The 16,269-nt window shown below is 41.4% G+C and overlaps 1 protein-coding gene across 2 annotated transcripts in view; it reads left to right on the top strand.

The window, feature by feature from the left end:
* Positions 1–265: 265 nt before the first annotated feature.
* Positions 266–16,269, top strand: part of CRACR2A (calcium release activated channel regulator 2A) — a 71,095-nt gene continuing 55,091 nt past the window's right edge. The window contains exons 1-5 of one of the 2 annotated variants that reach the window (XM_074948618.1): positions 266–472; positions 811–1,060; positions 3,915–4,026; positions 8,271–8,445; positions 11,108–11,254. In XM_074948618.1, coding sequence (XP_074804719.1) covers positions 848–1,060; positions 3,915–4,026; positions 8,271–8,445; positions 11,108–11,254 — 647 coding nt within the window. In that variant the 5' untranslated portion in view covers positions 266–472; positions 811–847. Of the gene's footprint in view, positions 473–698; positions 1,061–3,914; positions 4,027–8,270; positions 8,446–11,107; positions 11,255–16,269 lie in introns of those variants that run through there. The other variant, XM_074948626.1, reaches the window with a different exon arrangement.

Here is a 16,269-nt window from a genome sequence, read left to right as displayed (position 1 = left end):
ATAATTTAAATTGGTTTAGATAGAAAAAGAAAATCCAATATTGTTTATATCAGACCACTCAGAATAAATTAAGATAAAAACCATATATCTCCAAACTTTTGATTAAGAATATTTTCTTATGGGTAGCATAAGATATACTTTCCCAAACACTGCTGGGAAAAGGGCTTGGGTACTATTCAAAATATCAACTCAAAACATGCCAAGAAAATTGACTGTATAATTGTTCTTATGGTTCCAGTGAATATTCGAAAACACATGCTGTAAGGGGCAGCCTAAATAGACATTTCAAAATTCCATATGTCCCTTTTCTTGTTCTCTCTCAGCTCCATTTATTTCCTTTAAAAAAACTGGCTCATCGATTTCCATCAGTCTTCATTACTTTGCATAAGAATATGCCATATTCCAAAAGCTTAAGGGACTGCACGCAAACTATGAGTCTTGGCAGTCGATAATTAAGCAGAAAGAATGCCAAGTGAGTACTTGTAGTGACTATAAATTGTTTTTTCCTTTTTTTTAATTTGCCCACACTTTGTATTTTCTTGTTGTTCACATGAATTAGTTGTCTATATTGCTCATTAAACGGGCTGATTTTGTGTTGAGATTCCTTTCAGTCGTAGATCTTTTTCCCTTCCTCGTTCACCATTTTCCGTGTGCTCTAGTGCGGTCTATTAATGGAATAGATCATGGTAGGCATTTTCAAAAAGCTTTTTTCTTCTCCTAGGCTTCAGTGGCTAATTAAAGAGGTCGTTGCTAAGAGATGATGGAAAGCATCATTGAGAGGCTCTGATGTGCTCTCTTTCTTACCTTCAGCATACAGGTTTTGGACCAGAGTCTGGGAGTAAATGGGATGGCAGCGTCCCAAAATACTTCTGTGACCACACCTGTGACAACGGACAGAATAAAAGGGGACTGTGCCAGTCCTGGGCCACTAGGAGATACAGAGTGGAGCAGGACAGAACAGGACCCCAGGCAACAACTAGCCATGTTGGGGAAAGCACATGAGTTCTTTCAGATCTGTGATGTGGAGGGCAAAGGCTTCATCGCTCGGCGTGACATGCAGGTAAAGCAAAATTGGTGAAATGATGCAGTACAATAGTTTTACCATATACAAACCAACACGTAAAATGGAAGCTCAAAGCAAATGTACAATTTATAAAACGCAAAGCAATTGATTTTCCTTTTCACTTTAACTGGAGTAACTCCACTGACTTCATTGGGGTTACTCCTGATTTACAGCAGAATCAGAAATGTGTTTAGCTCATCTATTTTCTCTTACAGATTTTGTCAACAAATGCCATTCCAAGCCATTCATCCTCTTTCCCCAACCGGTAAAATGGTACAAAAACTCAGTCGGAACATATTTCTAAATACACTTATGCAAACAAAAGTGTACTCTATGTTATTTTGATATGTTCACATTGTGCTTATTAAATCAATGTTTTGTGGAAATAATTTTAAAAGGTAAGGGGCTTAATTCTGATCCCATTGAATTCAATGGCAAAATGCCATTGATGCCATTGATGCCACGGAGAACAGGATCAGGCCCTTGCTGTGAAAATGTGCAGAGGGATATTCTATCGTGTATGCTGTGGAAAACAACAACAACCCACTCTGAGCTAGTCATGTTTTACATGCAGAGCACTCCTTGGGTGTATTCATTAATTTTTTACTTCAGTGCTAATGGATTAAATAGAATTTAGGAGCAGTAGCAAAGTAGTGACAGTGGAAATGTCTTAAATACAATTTTTGGAGGATTTAATACCTTCACATACAAAGCTGCTTAGTGTAATAGTCAAAAGTGCCCAACACATTGAGAATTACCCATTCTGAAAAAACAAACAAATCAATGCTCAGGTTATTGCCAGTTGCAGGTTTTCTGTTGTGTGTGTTTATGGATTTTTTCAAGTTACTTGTTTAAAAAAAATGTTTAGAATAAACATTTACTGTTGGTTGTAGTGCTTACTACACTGTGTAGTCCCACTGAAGTAATTGAAATCACAGTAGTAAGTGTGTTATTCCTGGTAGTAAATGTTTGAACGTTTGGACCATTAGGCATCTTCCTGGATCACCATTTTGTTTTATTTATGTATATGGATTAAAATGGTAAAAAGAAAGTAGGATTTAATTTTTAATATAAGAGAACCCTCACATATTTTCAAACTTTAATGTCTGTTGCTACAGAGAGGGTAACAGATATTTATTCCCATTCAGGTCTGAGTTCTACACTTACAGAGGAAATGTAACTCTATTTGCTGTGAGCTTCTGAGAAGGGTGTTGGAGAACTTGTTTGAGTTGCAAAGAGAAGAACGTAATTTTGTCTTTGATTTCACAACATGAAACAGCTCTTTCAGGAGCTGTTTAGCATGCGTGATGAGCTTTATATATGAGTAAATCTCCAATTCATTTAAAAATAGATATAAAGGGCACTAGGACTCAGTGACATGAAACCACTTGAAATGGCATTGCATTATGCTTATTTTTGTTTCTAGCTAAGCGGATTAAAGATGAAATTACAAAAACATCCTTTTTGAAAACACCGGGTCTGATTCTCCTCTCACTAAACCATTATGTAAATCTAGAGTAATGTCACTGAAATCAATGCAGTTTCACTGGTGTAAAATTGAGGTGGGATCAAGTCTCTCCCTTTGACTTTATATTCTACCTGAGGTTAAAAGTTGAGAATTAAAAAAATACAGAGTCCAGCAAATTGTGAAGTTACAGTTTCTCCATTAGTGTTAGCTCAGATACTCAGAGCCTGCTTGCCACAGAGTGGCTGTCCCCTTTAAACGAGGCAGGTCCAGTTCCCCTGTGGTAGAACAAGTGCTCCCAGCTTGGCCAGTTAGGAGGGAGGGGCAGCACATGGATCTGGGGGAAAAGGGTCTCCAGGGAGAAAGCGCAGAGAGCTGGTGCTCAGTTAAAAGAACATAGGAGAACTTTCAGTTGGCCCTGAAGCAGGAAAGACTGAGAGAGGCAAAGGGAAAATCCTCTGGGAGCTGTAGCCCAGGGTGTGCTGAGGAATTGTTTTCATGGGTTGTGGTTTTTAAACCTATGTCTGGGAAATAAAACTGCCTGGAAAGAGACTCTGGATATGGCAGTGGGTCTTTTAAGGCACTGGCTTGTCCTCAGCCCACAAGTTGCTCCGCTGAAGTCAATGGGAATCTTCTCAATATCCCAGCCAAATATACAGAGCAGGTCTTGCCCTGTTTATCCTTTAAAGTGAGGTAACCACCACGCCCATTCAGATGAGGGGAGCCTTGCTCTTGCTAGTTCTTTAACTACTACTTTTTTGAATCCCATAATCTATTCATCCCTGAACACAACTCTACGTCTGTGATATCAGACTCTTGCAGTAACATATACTGCAGATTAATTTATATCCCATTATGTCACTCTGATTTTTAAATAACTTTCATATTGTTCTGATCCATTTTTGTCTCACTGATTCCATATCAGATTTGCTCAGTTTCCAAATAAAAGAGGAGACACCATGAAAAAGAAAATATAATATAAAATAGTTTTATGTTTATTATAATAAAAATTAAATTACCCTAGCAAATAATGTACAAATATAAAATATATATTTAAATAAATTTCAATAATAAAATAAAAATAATATTTAAAATAATAAAATAGAGAGGTAAATTAAATTAAAAAAATAAAATAGTAACATAAAAATTAATAGAATTGTCAACACCAAAATGTTTTATTTAGAAAAATCTGAAATGTTTCATTTCAAACTTTTCAAAATGGATTTTTTTGGGGGGGAGGGTCGAGAGGAATTTCCGTTTTGTAGGAAACTTAAGAGTTCTCTCATTCTAAATTACTGTTGTTCTTGTCTTGCTCTTCAGATTCTTCTCTTCCACTAACCACTTTTATAATAAATAGTGTAATGGAGGCATGGTTTGTCATTTCAGAGACTTCATGGTGAGCTACCTCTTAGCCTGGAGGAGCTGGAGAAAGTTTTTGATACTCTGGATGCAGATGGCAACGGTTCACTTACGCCAGAGGAGTTCACAACAGGATTAAGTGAGTTTTGGAATGCAAATCTGTGTATACCTCCATCCATGTTCAGTACTTCACAGACATGTAAGGAGACATGGTTCCCTAAGGAACCTGCAGTGTAGTTCTGATGTATGCAGTCAACCCTGCACAAAAGGCCCTTCTGACATACCTGAGCACAGTTCTGTTCCACCTTTATTAGAAGACCTCCTCCATTATGCAATTAATTTTTGTCAGGCTCTTGATTAGTTGCTTCAGAGAGGTTTCATGGCACCAGAAAGGAGTTCTAGGGGATGCCTTGTCAGTAGGTCTGGTCAAAATTTTTCCATCTAAACTGTTTTTCAAGGGAAAATTAGGTTTTCCACTAAACAACATTTTTCACAAGAAGGGTCTGCTTTCCATGGAAAATTTTGATTTTTCAGCCCCCCCTCCCCCAAAAAAATGAATGGCCCAAACCCAAAATATTTTGATTAGGGAAGACTGCCACAGTGCTTCAAGGGAGCTGTAGTTTGGATGCCTCATGTTCCCATTCTCCTCTGTGGCTTGGGCTCCCTGGCTGGACTGCATCTCTAATGTTGCACCATGGCCAAAAACTCCCTTGGAACCACTGCCTCACCCTCCAAGAAGGTGTATCCTGATATCATCATAGCACAGGGAGCCTGGCCTTGTAGCCGATAATGGGGGCATGACTTTGTAATGATGTATTACAAAGTCCCATGAGATAGAACAGCAACATTTCTGAATCAAAATATTTTGGTTTTTGTATTTCCAGGGGGAAAAAATCAGAATTTTCAGCTGAAAACTTCCCCATTTTTCAACCAACTCTACTTTTAGGAGATGAGTGCTGAAATACTTTGGGGAAGAAGTGTGTTTACAGGATAGGCCAGAGGCTTGCTCAGGCTCCCACCAAAATCAATGGAAAAATACCATTGAAGACAAGAGGGAGGCTGACTGATTTATGAGAAGGAGGATAGGGTTCCAAACATTCAGGACTGGCATGGAAAAAGACAGGAAGCCAAGAGTGGGAGAAATACACAAAAAAGGGCTGGAAGGAGGGAGGTTTGGGAAGAGTGCAGGGAGTCAGAGGGCCAGTTGGAGTGAGAGAGAGTGAAGGGGCAGAGTTCTGAAGGGCTGTGAAGATGAAGAGGAGAAGCTTTAACTTGATGTCCAATCGAAGAAGAAGCTGCTGAAAGAGATTTGAAGAGTGAGGAGCTATCGGCAGAGCAGCCAGAGAGGAGAAAGATCTTCAGGGCAGTGGTTTGGATAGACTGGAGGGAGAGACAAGGGAAGCTATCCAGTTCTGTGATGAAAATACTGTAGATACTATAGAGACTAACCAATTTATTTGAGCATAAGCTTTCGTGAGCTACAGCTCACTTCATCGGATGCACCTGTAGATACTATGTATTTTGCAGACAGTTTCATGGTCAAATTTTCTTCTCAGGTGTACATGGCTCCCATTTACTCCAATGGTCCTGAATCCAAGGCCAGAATGTGGCCTGCTGTTTGTAAACACATGCACTGGGCCAGATTCTTAGCTGGCATAAACCAGCATCAACTTACAGCTAACAATCTGATCCACTGTGAATTTTTCGATAATCATTTGGCCATCATGATGCTCCAATTATGATGTGTTTCTGCATCAGCAATAGGCATGAGATTCTAGAAATGTATGTAACTCAAGACAGATACGGAAAAGACCTGCGTAGGTAGAAGGAGCTTCCTTAAGTCAACAGATTTTTGCAAATATGTAAAGTTGAATGGGGAAAAAGCAGCTCAAGGAAGATCTAATTTTGATTGAGAAGTACATTAGGGGCTCAGCTGGGGATCCATTCTAGGCCAAGATCTGATAACATGCTGAAAAAGCAAAATATTAAAATATCAGGTAAAATTATTATTAATACCTATTATGTATTTATTTTATTATGCCGGATCCTTCCATTTTTATTCAGTCCTTACTCAGACAAACTCACTTTGAAGTCAGAGGGAACTGAGGATGCTCAGTGCCTCTGGAAATCAGAACACTTATTTATGAGTTTGAGTGCCTGAATCTTGTTACCAGATGTGCCTGTTACTTTGGGGTTTGCTCTTCTGGGGGAGGGGGGCTCTGTAATTCTATTAATGTACTGCTTATGTCACTTGTGTGTTCATATGGAGCTCTACTTTTCCCTTCTGCAAGTCCCCTTCCCAATGGAGCTACCCTGCAGGACCTAGGTTCCCCAGGGCTGGGTTCCTCCTGCCCTAGAATGAGATGAACATGTGCACACACACATGCACGCACTAACAGAACCAGTCTGAGTGGACCGGATCAATCAGCACCCTCCAGCTGATCCCCTCATGTGTCCCTGTACTCAATGGGCTGGGTTAAGCAGCACTTTGAAGCTGTCACCCTTATGCGCCCCTGGTCTCAATAGCCTGGGCTGAGCATCACTTTCACCTGCCTCCCGCCCCCATGTACCACAGGTTTAACACGTCCCTATCCCACTTTCACGTTACACTTGTACTGGGAGTAGCCCACTTGATGAGCAAACCCCACAGGATTTTTGGGCACTACAGGGATCTTTAGCTTAGGTAAAAGAAGCGTTGCTGCAGAGTAAATGGGGGAAGCTAAAAACACAAAAGAGTAAAGTTCAGAGAGAGAGAGAGAAGCAACCAGCTTAACAATAAAAGTTATTTATTGAATAATAGTGATGACTACATAAGGAGGGCTAAACCAACATAACATACATTATTAAAGGTTAATACCTGAGGTAGAAAGGAAAATAAAGAGAGAGAAAGAGGGGGATCTCACCCATTCCATGGAGCTTGAACTGGTCGGGGTTCCCAGGTGATGGTGGTAGCTCAGGGTCCTGAGGGCAGGAGACAGGCAGAGCCCCCAGCACCATCAGTCAGGAGATGGAGTCCCAGTGGAACTGATGCATAGTTTGGATCTAAACATCAGAACACGGACTGGAGGGTGAGTAGGGATTTTTGTAGAGAAAATACAATGGTTCAAGGGAGAACACTAGATTTGTTTATAGGTAAACTGATGACTCAAGGGTTTTCTTTAGGCTAGACAATAGGAGCTGATCACTCTTGGCTCTGGGTGGAATTTTCTTCCAGGGAGCTCACCATGCAACTAGGCTGCTTCAGTATTTTGGATATCAATCAAGGATTTATAACTAGAATTGGTCTGATAATTGCTGAGCTGGGTGTGTGCAAGCATAGGTTTATTAGCATCTGGAGCAGGGATTCCCATGATGCAGTGCGTCCCTGCTTTTCTGGTCCAGAATTTAGTGCGGTTCTCTGTTCCTCATTCTTTATGCTAATCCCTGTCCCATCTTTCATGCAGATGAGGCTAGGGGAGTTGTCTCTGTTCTTCATTCTGTATGCTAATGGAGATGTCTTAATCTTGTCACCCGTGTCAGGATAGGTCTAGGTGTATCTCCTAATGCCCTTCACTGCTCTCTGCAAGTTTTTTTCTCTGATGGATTTTGGTTTAAACAGAGGCTGGGGGAGAGGGGGTGTCTTTCATGAGTCCGACAGGCTGGATACTAGACCCTGGTTCCCCAAGAACACAGAGCTGACTGGTATCAATCTAGGCATGTAAATTTGAAATTTTTGGCCTGTGTGGCTTATCCAGGGTTAAATGATGAGTTAAGGGCAAACCCAGGAGTAAAACCCAGAAGCCCTGACTCCAGATCTCTTGCTCTAGTTGATAGGCCACATTCCCTCTTCAAAATGAGAAAACTAGCGTTTTCCTTCCTACCCAAACTCTGTTTATTGTGAAGTTCAGTCGTGGGGACTGTCTACAGTTGGAGCTGAGGGTGTGACGGCCAGCTCATGTAGACATAGTTGTGTTAGCTCCAGTGTTTGATTTGTCATGAAAGAGGTGCTGGGGCTCAGCTCTGGCAAGTCCTGGCACAAATTAAGCCCTGGCTAGCTCTCATAGAGCTGGCATTAAAAATAGTAATGTAGCAGTGATAAGAGGTGGCATGGGCTAGCCATACAGAGAACAAACCTGCCCGAACCCAGTGGGTACATACTTGGTGCTGCTAGCCCACGCAGCACCGTGCCACTACCCATGCTGCCCCGGCTACACTACTATTGTTAGTGCTCTAATTCAATGACCACTAGCATGAGTACGTCTACATGAGCTGGAAATCACACCCCCAGCTCTGAGTGTAGAGACAGCCTGGGAGAGCCTGCTAATAAATGTCACTGTTTCTTTTAATGACTTCTAGTTACTCTATAAACGGATTTTTTAAATGATGTACATCTTTAAATTTTAGGTCAGTTTTTGTTTGGGCAGATGGCCTCTGTGACTGAAATGCATGAGTCCGACAATGAAAATGTCTATCAGTCTAAGTGGGAAGAGAACTATGCTAAAGCTGATGAGGAGGACGACGAGGACCGGCAGTTCTCAGATCTGATGGACCGGCTTGGAACTAACAAGATCTTAGAAGAGTAAGTCATACCAGCCGCAGTATCGACAATGTACAATTCATTATCTTTTATGATTTAGCTCTACATTTGTTAGAAAACCCTGGGCCTGATTCTCTTCTCATTTACACCCACTGTGCACTGGTGTGTCAACCTTGACTTCAGTGGAGATGCAATTGACTAACTGCAGAGAGAGATCCAGAATTAGGGCCCCTTGTGATGTAGCGATCTCATATTCATTCCTTGGCTGCTGCAAGTGATGAAATTAAAAAAACCCTGCATGCAAAATAGAGCAGGTCAGAAAAAACCCCTGAGAGCCACGCAGTTGTGCCTCATGAGGATAACACAGTTAAACTCTCATAGTCACATGCATTTGTGCCATGTGGGAGCAACACAAATGAAGCACTGATGTGGCACATGTTCTGAAAGTACGTAATATTGATATGCTATCTGTGTATTCAAAAATGGCATAATTTGCAAATAAAGAATCCTTGGAGAGCAATCCGTTGGCAAAGACCACTTAAATTGCCTTTATATCAATTAAGAATAACAAAAATCATGAGTTCTCTTTCAGACCGGTGTAGTTATTAATGATTATTAATAATAATCATTAATCATTTACATTGCGGTAGCATCTACGAGCTCCAGTGATAGACCAGGACCCTATTGTGCAAGGTGCTGTACAAACACAGGACAAAAAGACGATGACTGCCCCCCAGGGGTTTTCAGTCTGTTTGTGTGACATTTGTCAATTAAATAAAATTACTACTCTAAAATATGAAGTTGTCAGAATGCTGAATGCTGTGATATTTTTTCTTTTTACCTCTAACATCATTTTAATTCTGATCTCTCCAAATGATTTTGAATTAGTCTGTTTGTCTTTCCTCCACTGAAGCTTACCAGGCATTATCCAGTAAACACTACATACATACTGTTCAGTAAGGCTAATTCAGGAACATGCTGATTGTTAAAACAGCCATCAGGTCTTACATGTTCCTGTGGGGCATTTCAAACACAAACTGTGAGTTTAGTGATTCTCTGAAAGCTCCCATTTGTGAGGGAAACAAGATGTAAAGAAATTGTGCAGAGGGCAAGAAAAGAGACCATAACTTTGACTTGTTTATTCACTGAAAGACAAGTTTCCTATCCGAGTTTACACAGATAGGCTGTGCCTTACTTTCATTTTTAAGAGTTAGAATAATTGTGAAGTGTTTTGTGTTTCATACTGCCCAGTTCTATGCTGTATATAATTGAGACAAGGTCGTCTACAAGATATATTTATAAGCTAATGGAATGACGTGCAGAAAATTGACTGCAAAAATATGCTGGACATGCAAGAGCCTCCCTAGTTGTGATCATTGAGCAGTGTGGTGTGTAGGCCAAAGTCCACTAAAGTCGGTAATGGGAGTCTTTCTGTTGAGTTCAGTGGGCTTTCACTCAGTCCCTAGATACTTGATTCTAAGGTAGAGTTCAGAATATTAATTTACAATGTGGTTGTCTCTGCTCCTCTAGGGCCTTGATCCTACAGGTCCTTTCATGGTGTACAGAAGTGGTAAACAAGCTTATATTCTAGTTCAAGTGGGAATGGAGGCTATGCAAGTGCACATGTGTGGTTGAGCACTAAGTGTAATTAATTACATTACAGTGAAGAGCAACAAATGCACTCTGCATGCTCATGGTCTGATTTGAGTGAGCACAGGAGAAAAGAGAGGGTGTGGGTGGAGAATGGGCAAGTCTCACAGGATGTGGCCTTAAGTGATCCTCTTCATACTACAGAGGTTCTTAGCTATCCTCTCTAAATCCTACTCCCTGTAATAGGCAGGAGTAGGTTGGCAGCTGTGCAGCAGGGCTTTCATTCCTGCAGGATCAGATTCCCCTGCTTTTCCTGTCATACTCACCACTTTTTACCTTGAATTTATACAAGCAACACTCCACCCCTGCACTGTCCAGGATGGAGCCTTTAATGTGCATGCAAAACAGAGCAGGTCAGAAAAATGGAATATGAAATGCACAGGAATTTTGGCAAATCTGAAAGTGCCTTCTATCCTGTTGTGTTTTGCAATGATCCAATGTTTCATTTTTGGCAAATGTTTTTAAATAAAACATGTTTTGGTTTTGAAATGGGAGATTTCTGAAAATGAAATGCTTAAATTTTGAAACAGTCCCACCCTGGAACTAAGCTGATCAAACATAATTGGTGAAGTGGAAGACCATGGATAAAATTTTCAAGTGTGTAAGTGACTTAGGAGCCCAAGTTGGCACTTCGGAGCTTACGTCTCATTGACTTTCAATGAAAAAGGCTTTAAGTGAGTTTGCCCTCTGTCCAGCTCCCACTGGAAGCAGTGGGAGTCTCTCTGCTGACTGCAATCAGAGCTGGATCAGGGCCTGCATCAGTAGTAATAAAACATGTATCTCTTCTCTAGCCTAATGATAAATCTTTTGCAACCACTAATTAGATATAGTTTCTGTGGTATCCATTATAAAAGGAAGCTCTGACCCCTCCTTGTGGAACAGTCTAAGAGATTTTATGTCACAGTCTAGGGATTTCAGTAATGCTCTGAATGACGCATATATTTAGAGAAGACCTAATATCTAAGAATGAGCTGCTGAAATTTTCTTTGTGTTACTAGGCTGCTGCAAACATCTCCTAACAAACGCTTTATTCTCTTTTCTTTTCATCCCTCAGCGAGAGCAACATAAGACAACTTTGGTCACAGCTGAGAAAAGATGAACCTCATTTACTTTCCAGTTTTGAAGAGTTCCTGGTCAAAGTTTTCTCCCAGCTCCAAGAAGCTGATAATGAAAAGAATGAATTGGAGTGTGCCCTGAAAAAGTTTGTACATCTCTTTGTTGTGTTCTTTCTGTAGTGCTTCAGATGTATTATGTGCTACTGCCATCAAAATCCGACAGGGGTTTCATCAACCAGTCAGCTTGCTGGGGAATTAAAGATTATCTACTGATCAGAGGTATTTTAAAGCAAACATCAGCCAGTCATCACTAGAGCTGGTCAAATTATTTGCAGCAGAACTAATTGGCTGAATTTAACTCTTCCTTTCCTATTCACTAATTGTCTTGTCTGAAATTCTTTCGCAAATGTCTATTTTTTCATTCTGGTTTTAACAAACTACAGCTACAATTATGGTGACCATTCCCAGACAGCCACCATAAAAAGGTATGATGACAAAAGCATAATGTATCAGATTTACCGGTACACTCTGGCTGCTTTACAGCACACCATGCAAAACAGCTGTAAACCCAGTTTAGCTTGCTGGTTAAATTGGATTTACAGCTGCTTTATGATGATGGAGCAGCACAAAGCAATCACAAAGTTCCAGTGAATCTGGCCCAGTATGGTGAAAACACAGACCAACCTTTATACTCAGTTAACATTCTGGAAGAGTCATGTCATACATAAAACAAGTGGAGCACACGGTGATGCTTATAGTTAAAATTCCACATACGGTTTCCTTATAAATTGTAATTTTCAGATGCTTATAACTTTGGCAAGCTTTTACCTTTCAGGCTGAAATTTAACAAATTTATTCCCAGCCTAGGAGTGTGTTTTCCTGGAAAGTTTGAGCAGAAATGATATAGTCATTTTTGAGAACAAAGAGTGTGAAATAAGAGACACTTTTTTTTTAAAATGGCAGCTCTAGTGCCTTAGTGGAATGTGGTGTGTGACGGGATGTTCCACTCACCGCTAGGATGGCACCTTCTCCTGGTCACACTGGGGAATAGCTAGCCAGGTGAATGCCTCTTCCCACAGTTGCACACCATCTCTCGGCCTCTCTCTCTGGGTCAGAGGCTCCTCTCTCGCTCCACATGCTGCTGCTGCCTCTTCATGACTTAGCCCTCCAGCCAGGTCATTGTATGTGCTTCCCCCTTCCAGGATACCAAGGTCTTTCAAAGTGTCTCTCCATACCAGCAGTCTCAGGCAGTCTTCTCCTTCACTGCTCCAGGGTGCCATTCCCTCAGTGGCTGGACGGGGAACCGAGGCCCACCATCCACTTCAGGTTCTGGCTCAGGGACCCTCTAGCCAGTCAAGGTTCCCCCCTGGACCTTACTGGCTTTCCCTGAGCCCTCTCCTACCATCTGCCACTCCATCCTCTCTGGGTTTCCCAACCTCCTTACTCCCCTCTCCCAGGGAGTAACTATGGGCTACCTGTCCTTATAGCCTCCAAACACTCCTTCCGTCTTCCAAAGAGTAACTGCATCCTTTCCCAGCAGCCCCCTTCTGCTTCCAATTTCCTATCTTTACAGTCCCAGCCCAGCTTCTTCTTCCTCAGTTGGGCTCCCTCACTCAATCAGGGGATTGCCGGCCACCTGATTCATAGAATCATAGAATCATAGAATATCAGGGTTGGAAGGGACCTCAGGAGATCATCTAGTCCAACCTCCTGCTCAAAGCAGGACCAATCCCCAACTAAATCATCCCAGCCAGGGCTTTGTCAAGCCTGACCTTAAAAAATATCTAAGGAAGGAGATTCCACCACATCCCTAGTTTCCCTAGATTCCCCTGAGCTGTGACTTGTTGGGCTAATTAGCCCCTCTTCTCACTCTGCATTAAACCTTTCCAGGGGAGTGGGGCGGGGGGCGGAGGTTAAACACCCCATCCCATGGTGTGAACCTGAAATTTGACAGGCACATATTCCCCATTTCCAGGAGTGTCTTTGTGTATTCTGGTGAAAATCAGTTGCCCTTTGGTCAAGAGATAATGGCTTAATAATAGCATATTGCAAGCATGCACCCTGGTGTCAATGAACTGCCATGTACATTCCATTGACACTATGCCTGCATGGTATGTAACCTGAATGGAAATTTTCATTGAGTAGGTAATCTTTTAACAGTGTTTTGGAATTGTGAATATGTAAGTAAGTTGAGTGGAATATCATTTTTTATATAAAGGTGTATCTGGATCAAGGGCACCACAAGGTGTGCAGGCAGGGGACCCAGGCCCACTCCCTGCCCTTGGCCACTGATGGGAGCTGGAAATTTGGCCCAGATGCCCCTCTATCATGAGAGAGGGGAGGCCACACCAAATTTGAATGGCACTGCAACTTCACACACCAGGTCACAATGCTACTTACTCAAATTTGGCCCAGCCACCCCCGCATCAGGATGGAGGGGAGGCCATGTCAAATTTGCATGGTGTTACAACCCCATGTGCTGGGTCACAATGCAATACACTGAAATTTGGCCCAGTCACACACACGCCCTCAGGATGGAGGGGCAACAGGTCCAAATTTGGTAAGGTCCAAATTTGAGTGGCACTATGACCCCATGCACCTGCTTGAACCCCCATCTTTGCAGTCCTTCCAGCAGCCATGGTGCCAGACACTCCTGGAGAAGCAGAGCAGGGGCACCAGGAACCCCCTAGTCTGCAGGAGAGTGAGAGGATTGGATCCAGCTTTTGGTGTTTCCAGGGGAAGTGGAGACACAGGAGGAAGGATGGGGTCTGGGACTCCCAGAACTGCCTGACCCATGGTGGGGATGATGCTCTTCAGCCTGACCACCTCTCTGGGAAAGAGCCTGGGGCTGGGTGTGGGGTGGGGAGAGCTCAGAGCTAGGTAGAAGGAGCGAGTTTGAAGCTGGGTGCAGGGCTGTGTGGGGGGAAGAGTGTGGGGCTGGGGGTGGTAGCAGTAGGAGAGTGTCCGGGTCTGGGTGCAGCGTGAGAGTGTGGAGCTTGATGGAGGCAGGGGAGGGAGAGCTGTGGGCCCCCTCCTTAGAACAATTCTGGTCAAGTCCCTGCTGCAGATTATCATCTGTGATGGTGTGTAAGAAGGACACAGAGCTCCAAAAGAGCCCTGCTTCATTTCATGTGATATCTAAAAATGCATATATTGTATAGGACAGAAAAGATCATTCTGCTGCTATCTAGCAAATAGTTGCATATGATGGAAATTCTTTGTTTTATTTTCTCTTAAAAATCAACTCCCAGGAAATTCCATAAAAAAACTGTATTAAAATAACCATAAGGTTGCAAAATGAAGCACTCAAAATTCAGGAAATGTCCAAGTACCCCATAAAACCTTTACTCTAACAGATCCTTTCCCCCGCTCCGGGTGTGAATACATTATGATACAGTCTTTTTAATTACACAATCATATGCTTTTTTAATCTGGGAGACCTGCCTCATTCAGTGCTGGTGCTGGATGGTATGCAGAGTATAAGGCATGAGGCCACACTCTGGATAATAAGGATAAATATAACTTTTGAACACCTGCCTCATTTGCTAAGCACCATCCCATCTATACACGGAATGGGGCAGGGATCCTGAAGAAAAAATACCGTGTGGGCATGTAGTTAAAGACTGTATCATACTGTATATGTACCCAGGGGCAGAGTTAAGGATTCACAGGCAATGTTAACATTAACATTCCCTCACTTTTCCAATTTATCTTTTTTAATGTAGTTTTTTGTACGTGATTCTTATGTTCATTTAGTGTAATAAGCCCATATTGGCACAAATTCTACTTGTGCACCTGTGCAACCTCATTGATTTCACTGAGAACTGCATTTATCCATATGGCTTGTGTTGAGATGCATGTTAATATTTATTGGCCCAAAAGTAGATCAGATCTAATCATGAATTTCTTATACAGAGCATGTTTAAAAAAAACCCAACAAACAAACAAACAAAAAAACCCACCTCTAACCCTTTAAAGAGTAAACAAAGTTTGTGGTCCTGGGGAAAAACACTATTACTTGTCTCTGTGGAGCAAATTAAGAAGAAGAGATTTGCATATGTGATCTGACTGGCTAATATTGACATAGTTCCAGATTTTAGTATTGTTATTCTCTGAAGAAATGAACCATAGAAACATACAGATTTATCTTGTCTGTTTTTCAACCAATCATGCCAAAATTTTCTTGCTGTAGGTTACACTAGCCATAATATAACCAGAATGAGAGATTTTTCTCTGCTAAATGTCTATAGTTTCATCTAAATTGAACCTTTCTGTACTTGCTAGCTGTTGATTTTAGATAAATGATAATGGTTTGCCTCAATATTTTTCTGTCATCACTTCTAGATCATTACTGGAGCACAAACTCACATTCTATTAGTGTTATCACTTAATCAGACAACTCCATGAAAGGTTTCTGAAGAGAACGTAAACTGTTTTGGACTGAATTTTCAGATGAGCACACACAGAGCAAGTCCTGTTAGTCTTTCCAAACTAAATACCATCACAGTCTGAAAACAGATGTCTTGCTTTTCCTGGCTGCTCCAGAGTTTTAGCTCAGTAAAACAACAGCCAAAATAATACATGTAAGCCTACATAAAACTGAATTACCGTAAAGAAAATAAATCAGATTGGTAGCATTGTAACCCAAAATGTTTTTTTCATTGGGGTATCTCCCTAATGAATGTGTGATGTGCATTTCATAGATTTTTAAGATCAAAGGAGACCATTATAATCATCTAGTCTGACCTCCTGCTCTTTATGTAATTTTTCTTTCTTCCTTTTTTTTTTTTTTGGATTCGTACAATACTAGAAAGGATTTACCCCACAAGAATATATTAAACCAAATATTATCTGTATGTCGTCTCGATTCAAAGAGATAGCTGGGCTGGTAGCCACACACATGGGATAGCCACCTGTAGTAATAGCCAAACACATGAAAAAAGCTGGCCAAATCCAAAACTTATGCTTTTGGCATTTACACAGTATTTGATGTTCTATATTCCCAGTGTTTGTTAACTCACTTACTTTCCAATGTTTTTTTCTTAAATGTTATCTTAATTTAGAATTTCTGGCTTCCAAATACTTAGTGGTAATTATTTTTAAATCATACTGTGATGTTTTGGACAATACAGTGATGTTTTGAGGGGGTTTATCCTTTTAG

The sequence above is a fragment of the Natator depressus genome, chromosome 1, assembly GCF_965152275.1.
Source record: "Natator depressus isolate rNatDep1 chromosome 1, rNatDep2.hap1, whole genome shotgun sequence".
In the NCBI taxonomy this organism is placed as follows: domain Eukaryota; kingdom Metazoa; phylum Chordata; order Testudines; family Cheloniidae; genus Natator; species Natator depressus.
The sequence above is the reverse complement of the archived record's forward strand: the minus strand, read 5'-3'. Positions and strand labels throughout refer to the sequence as shown.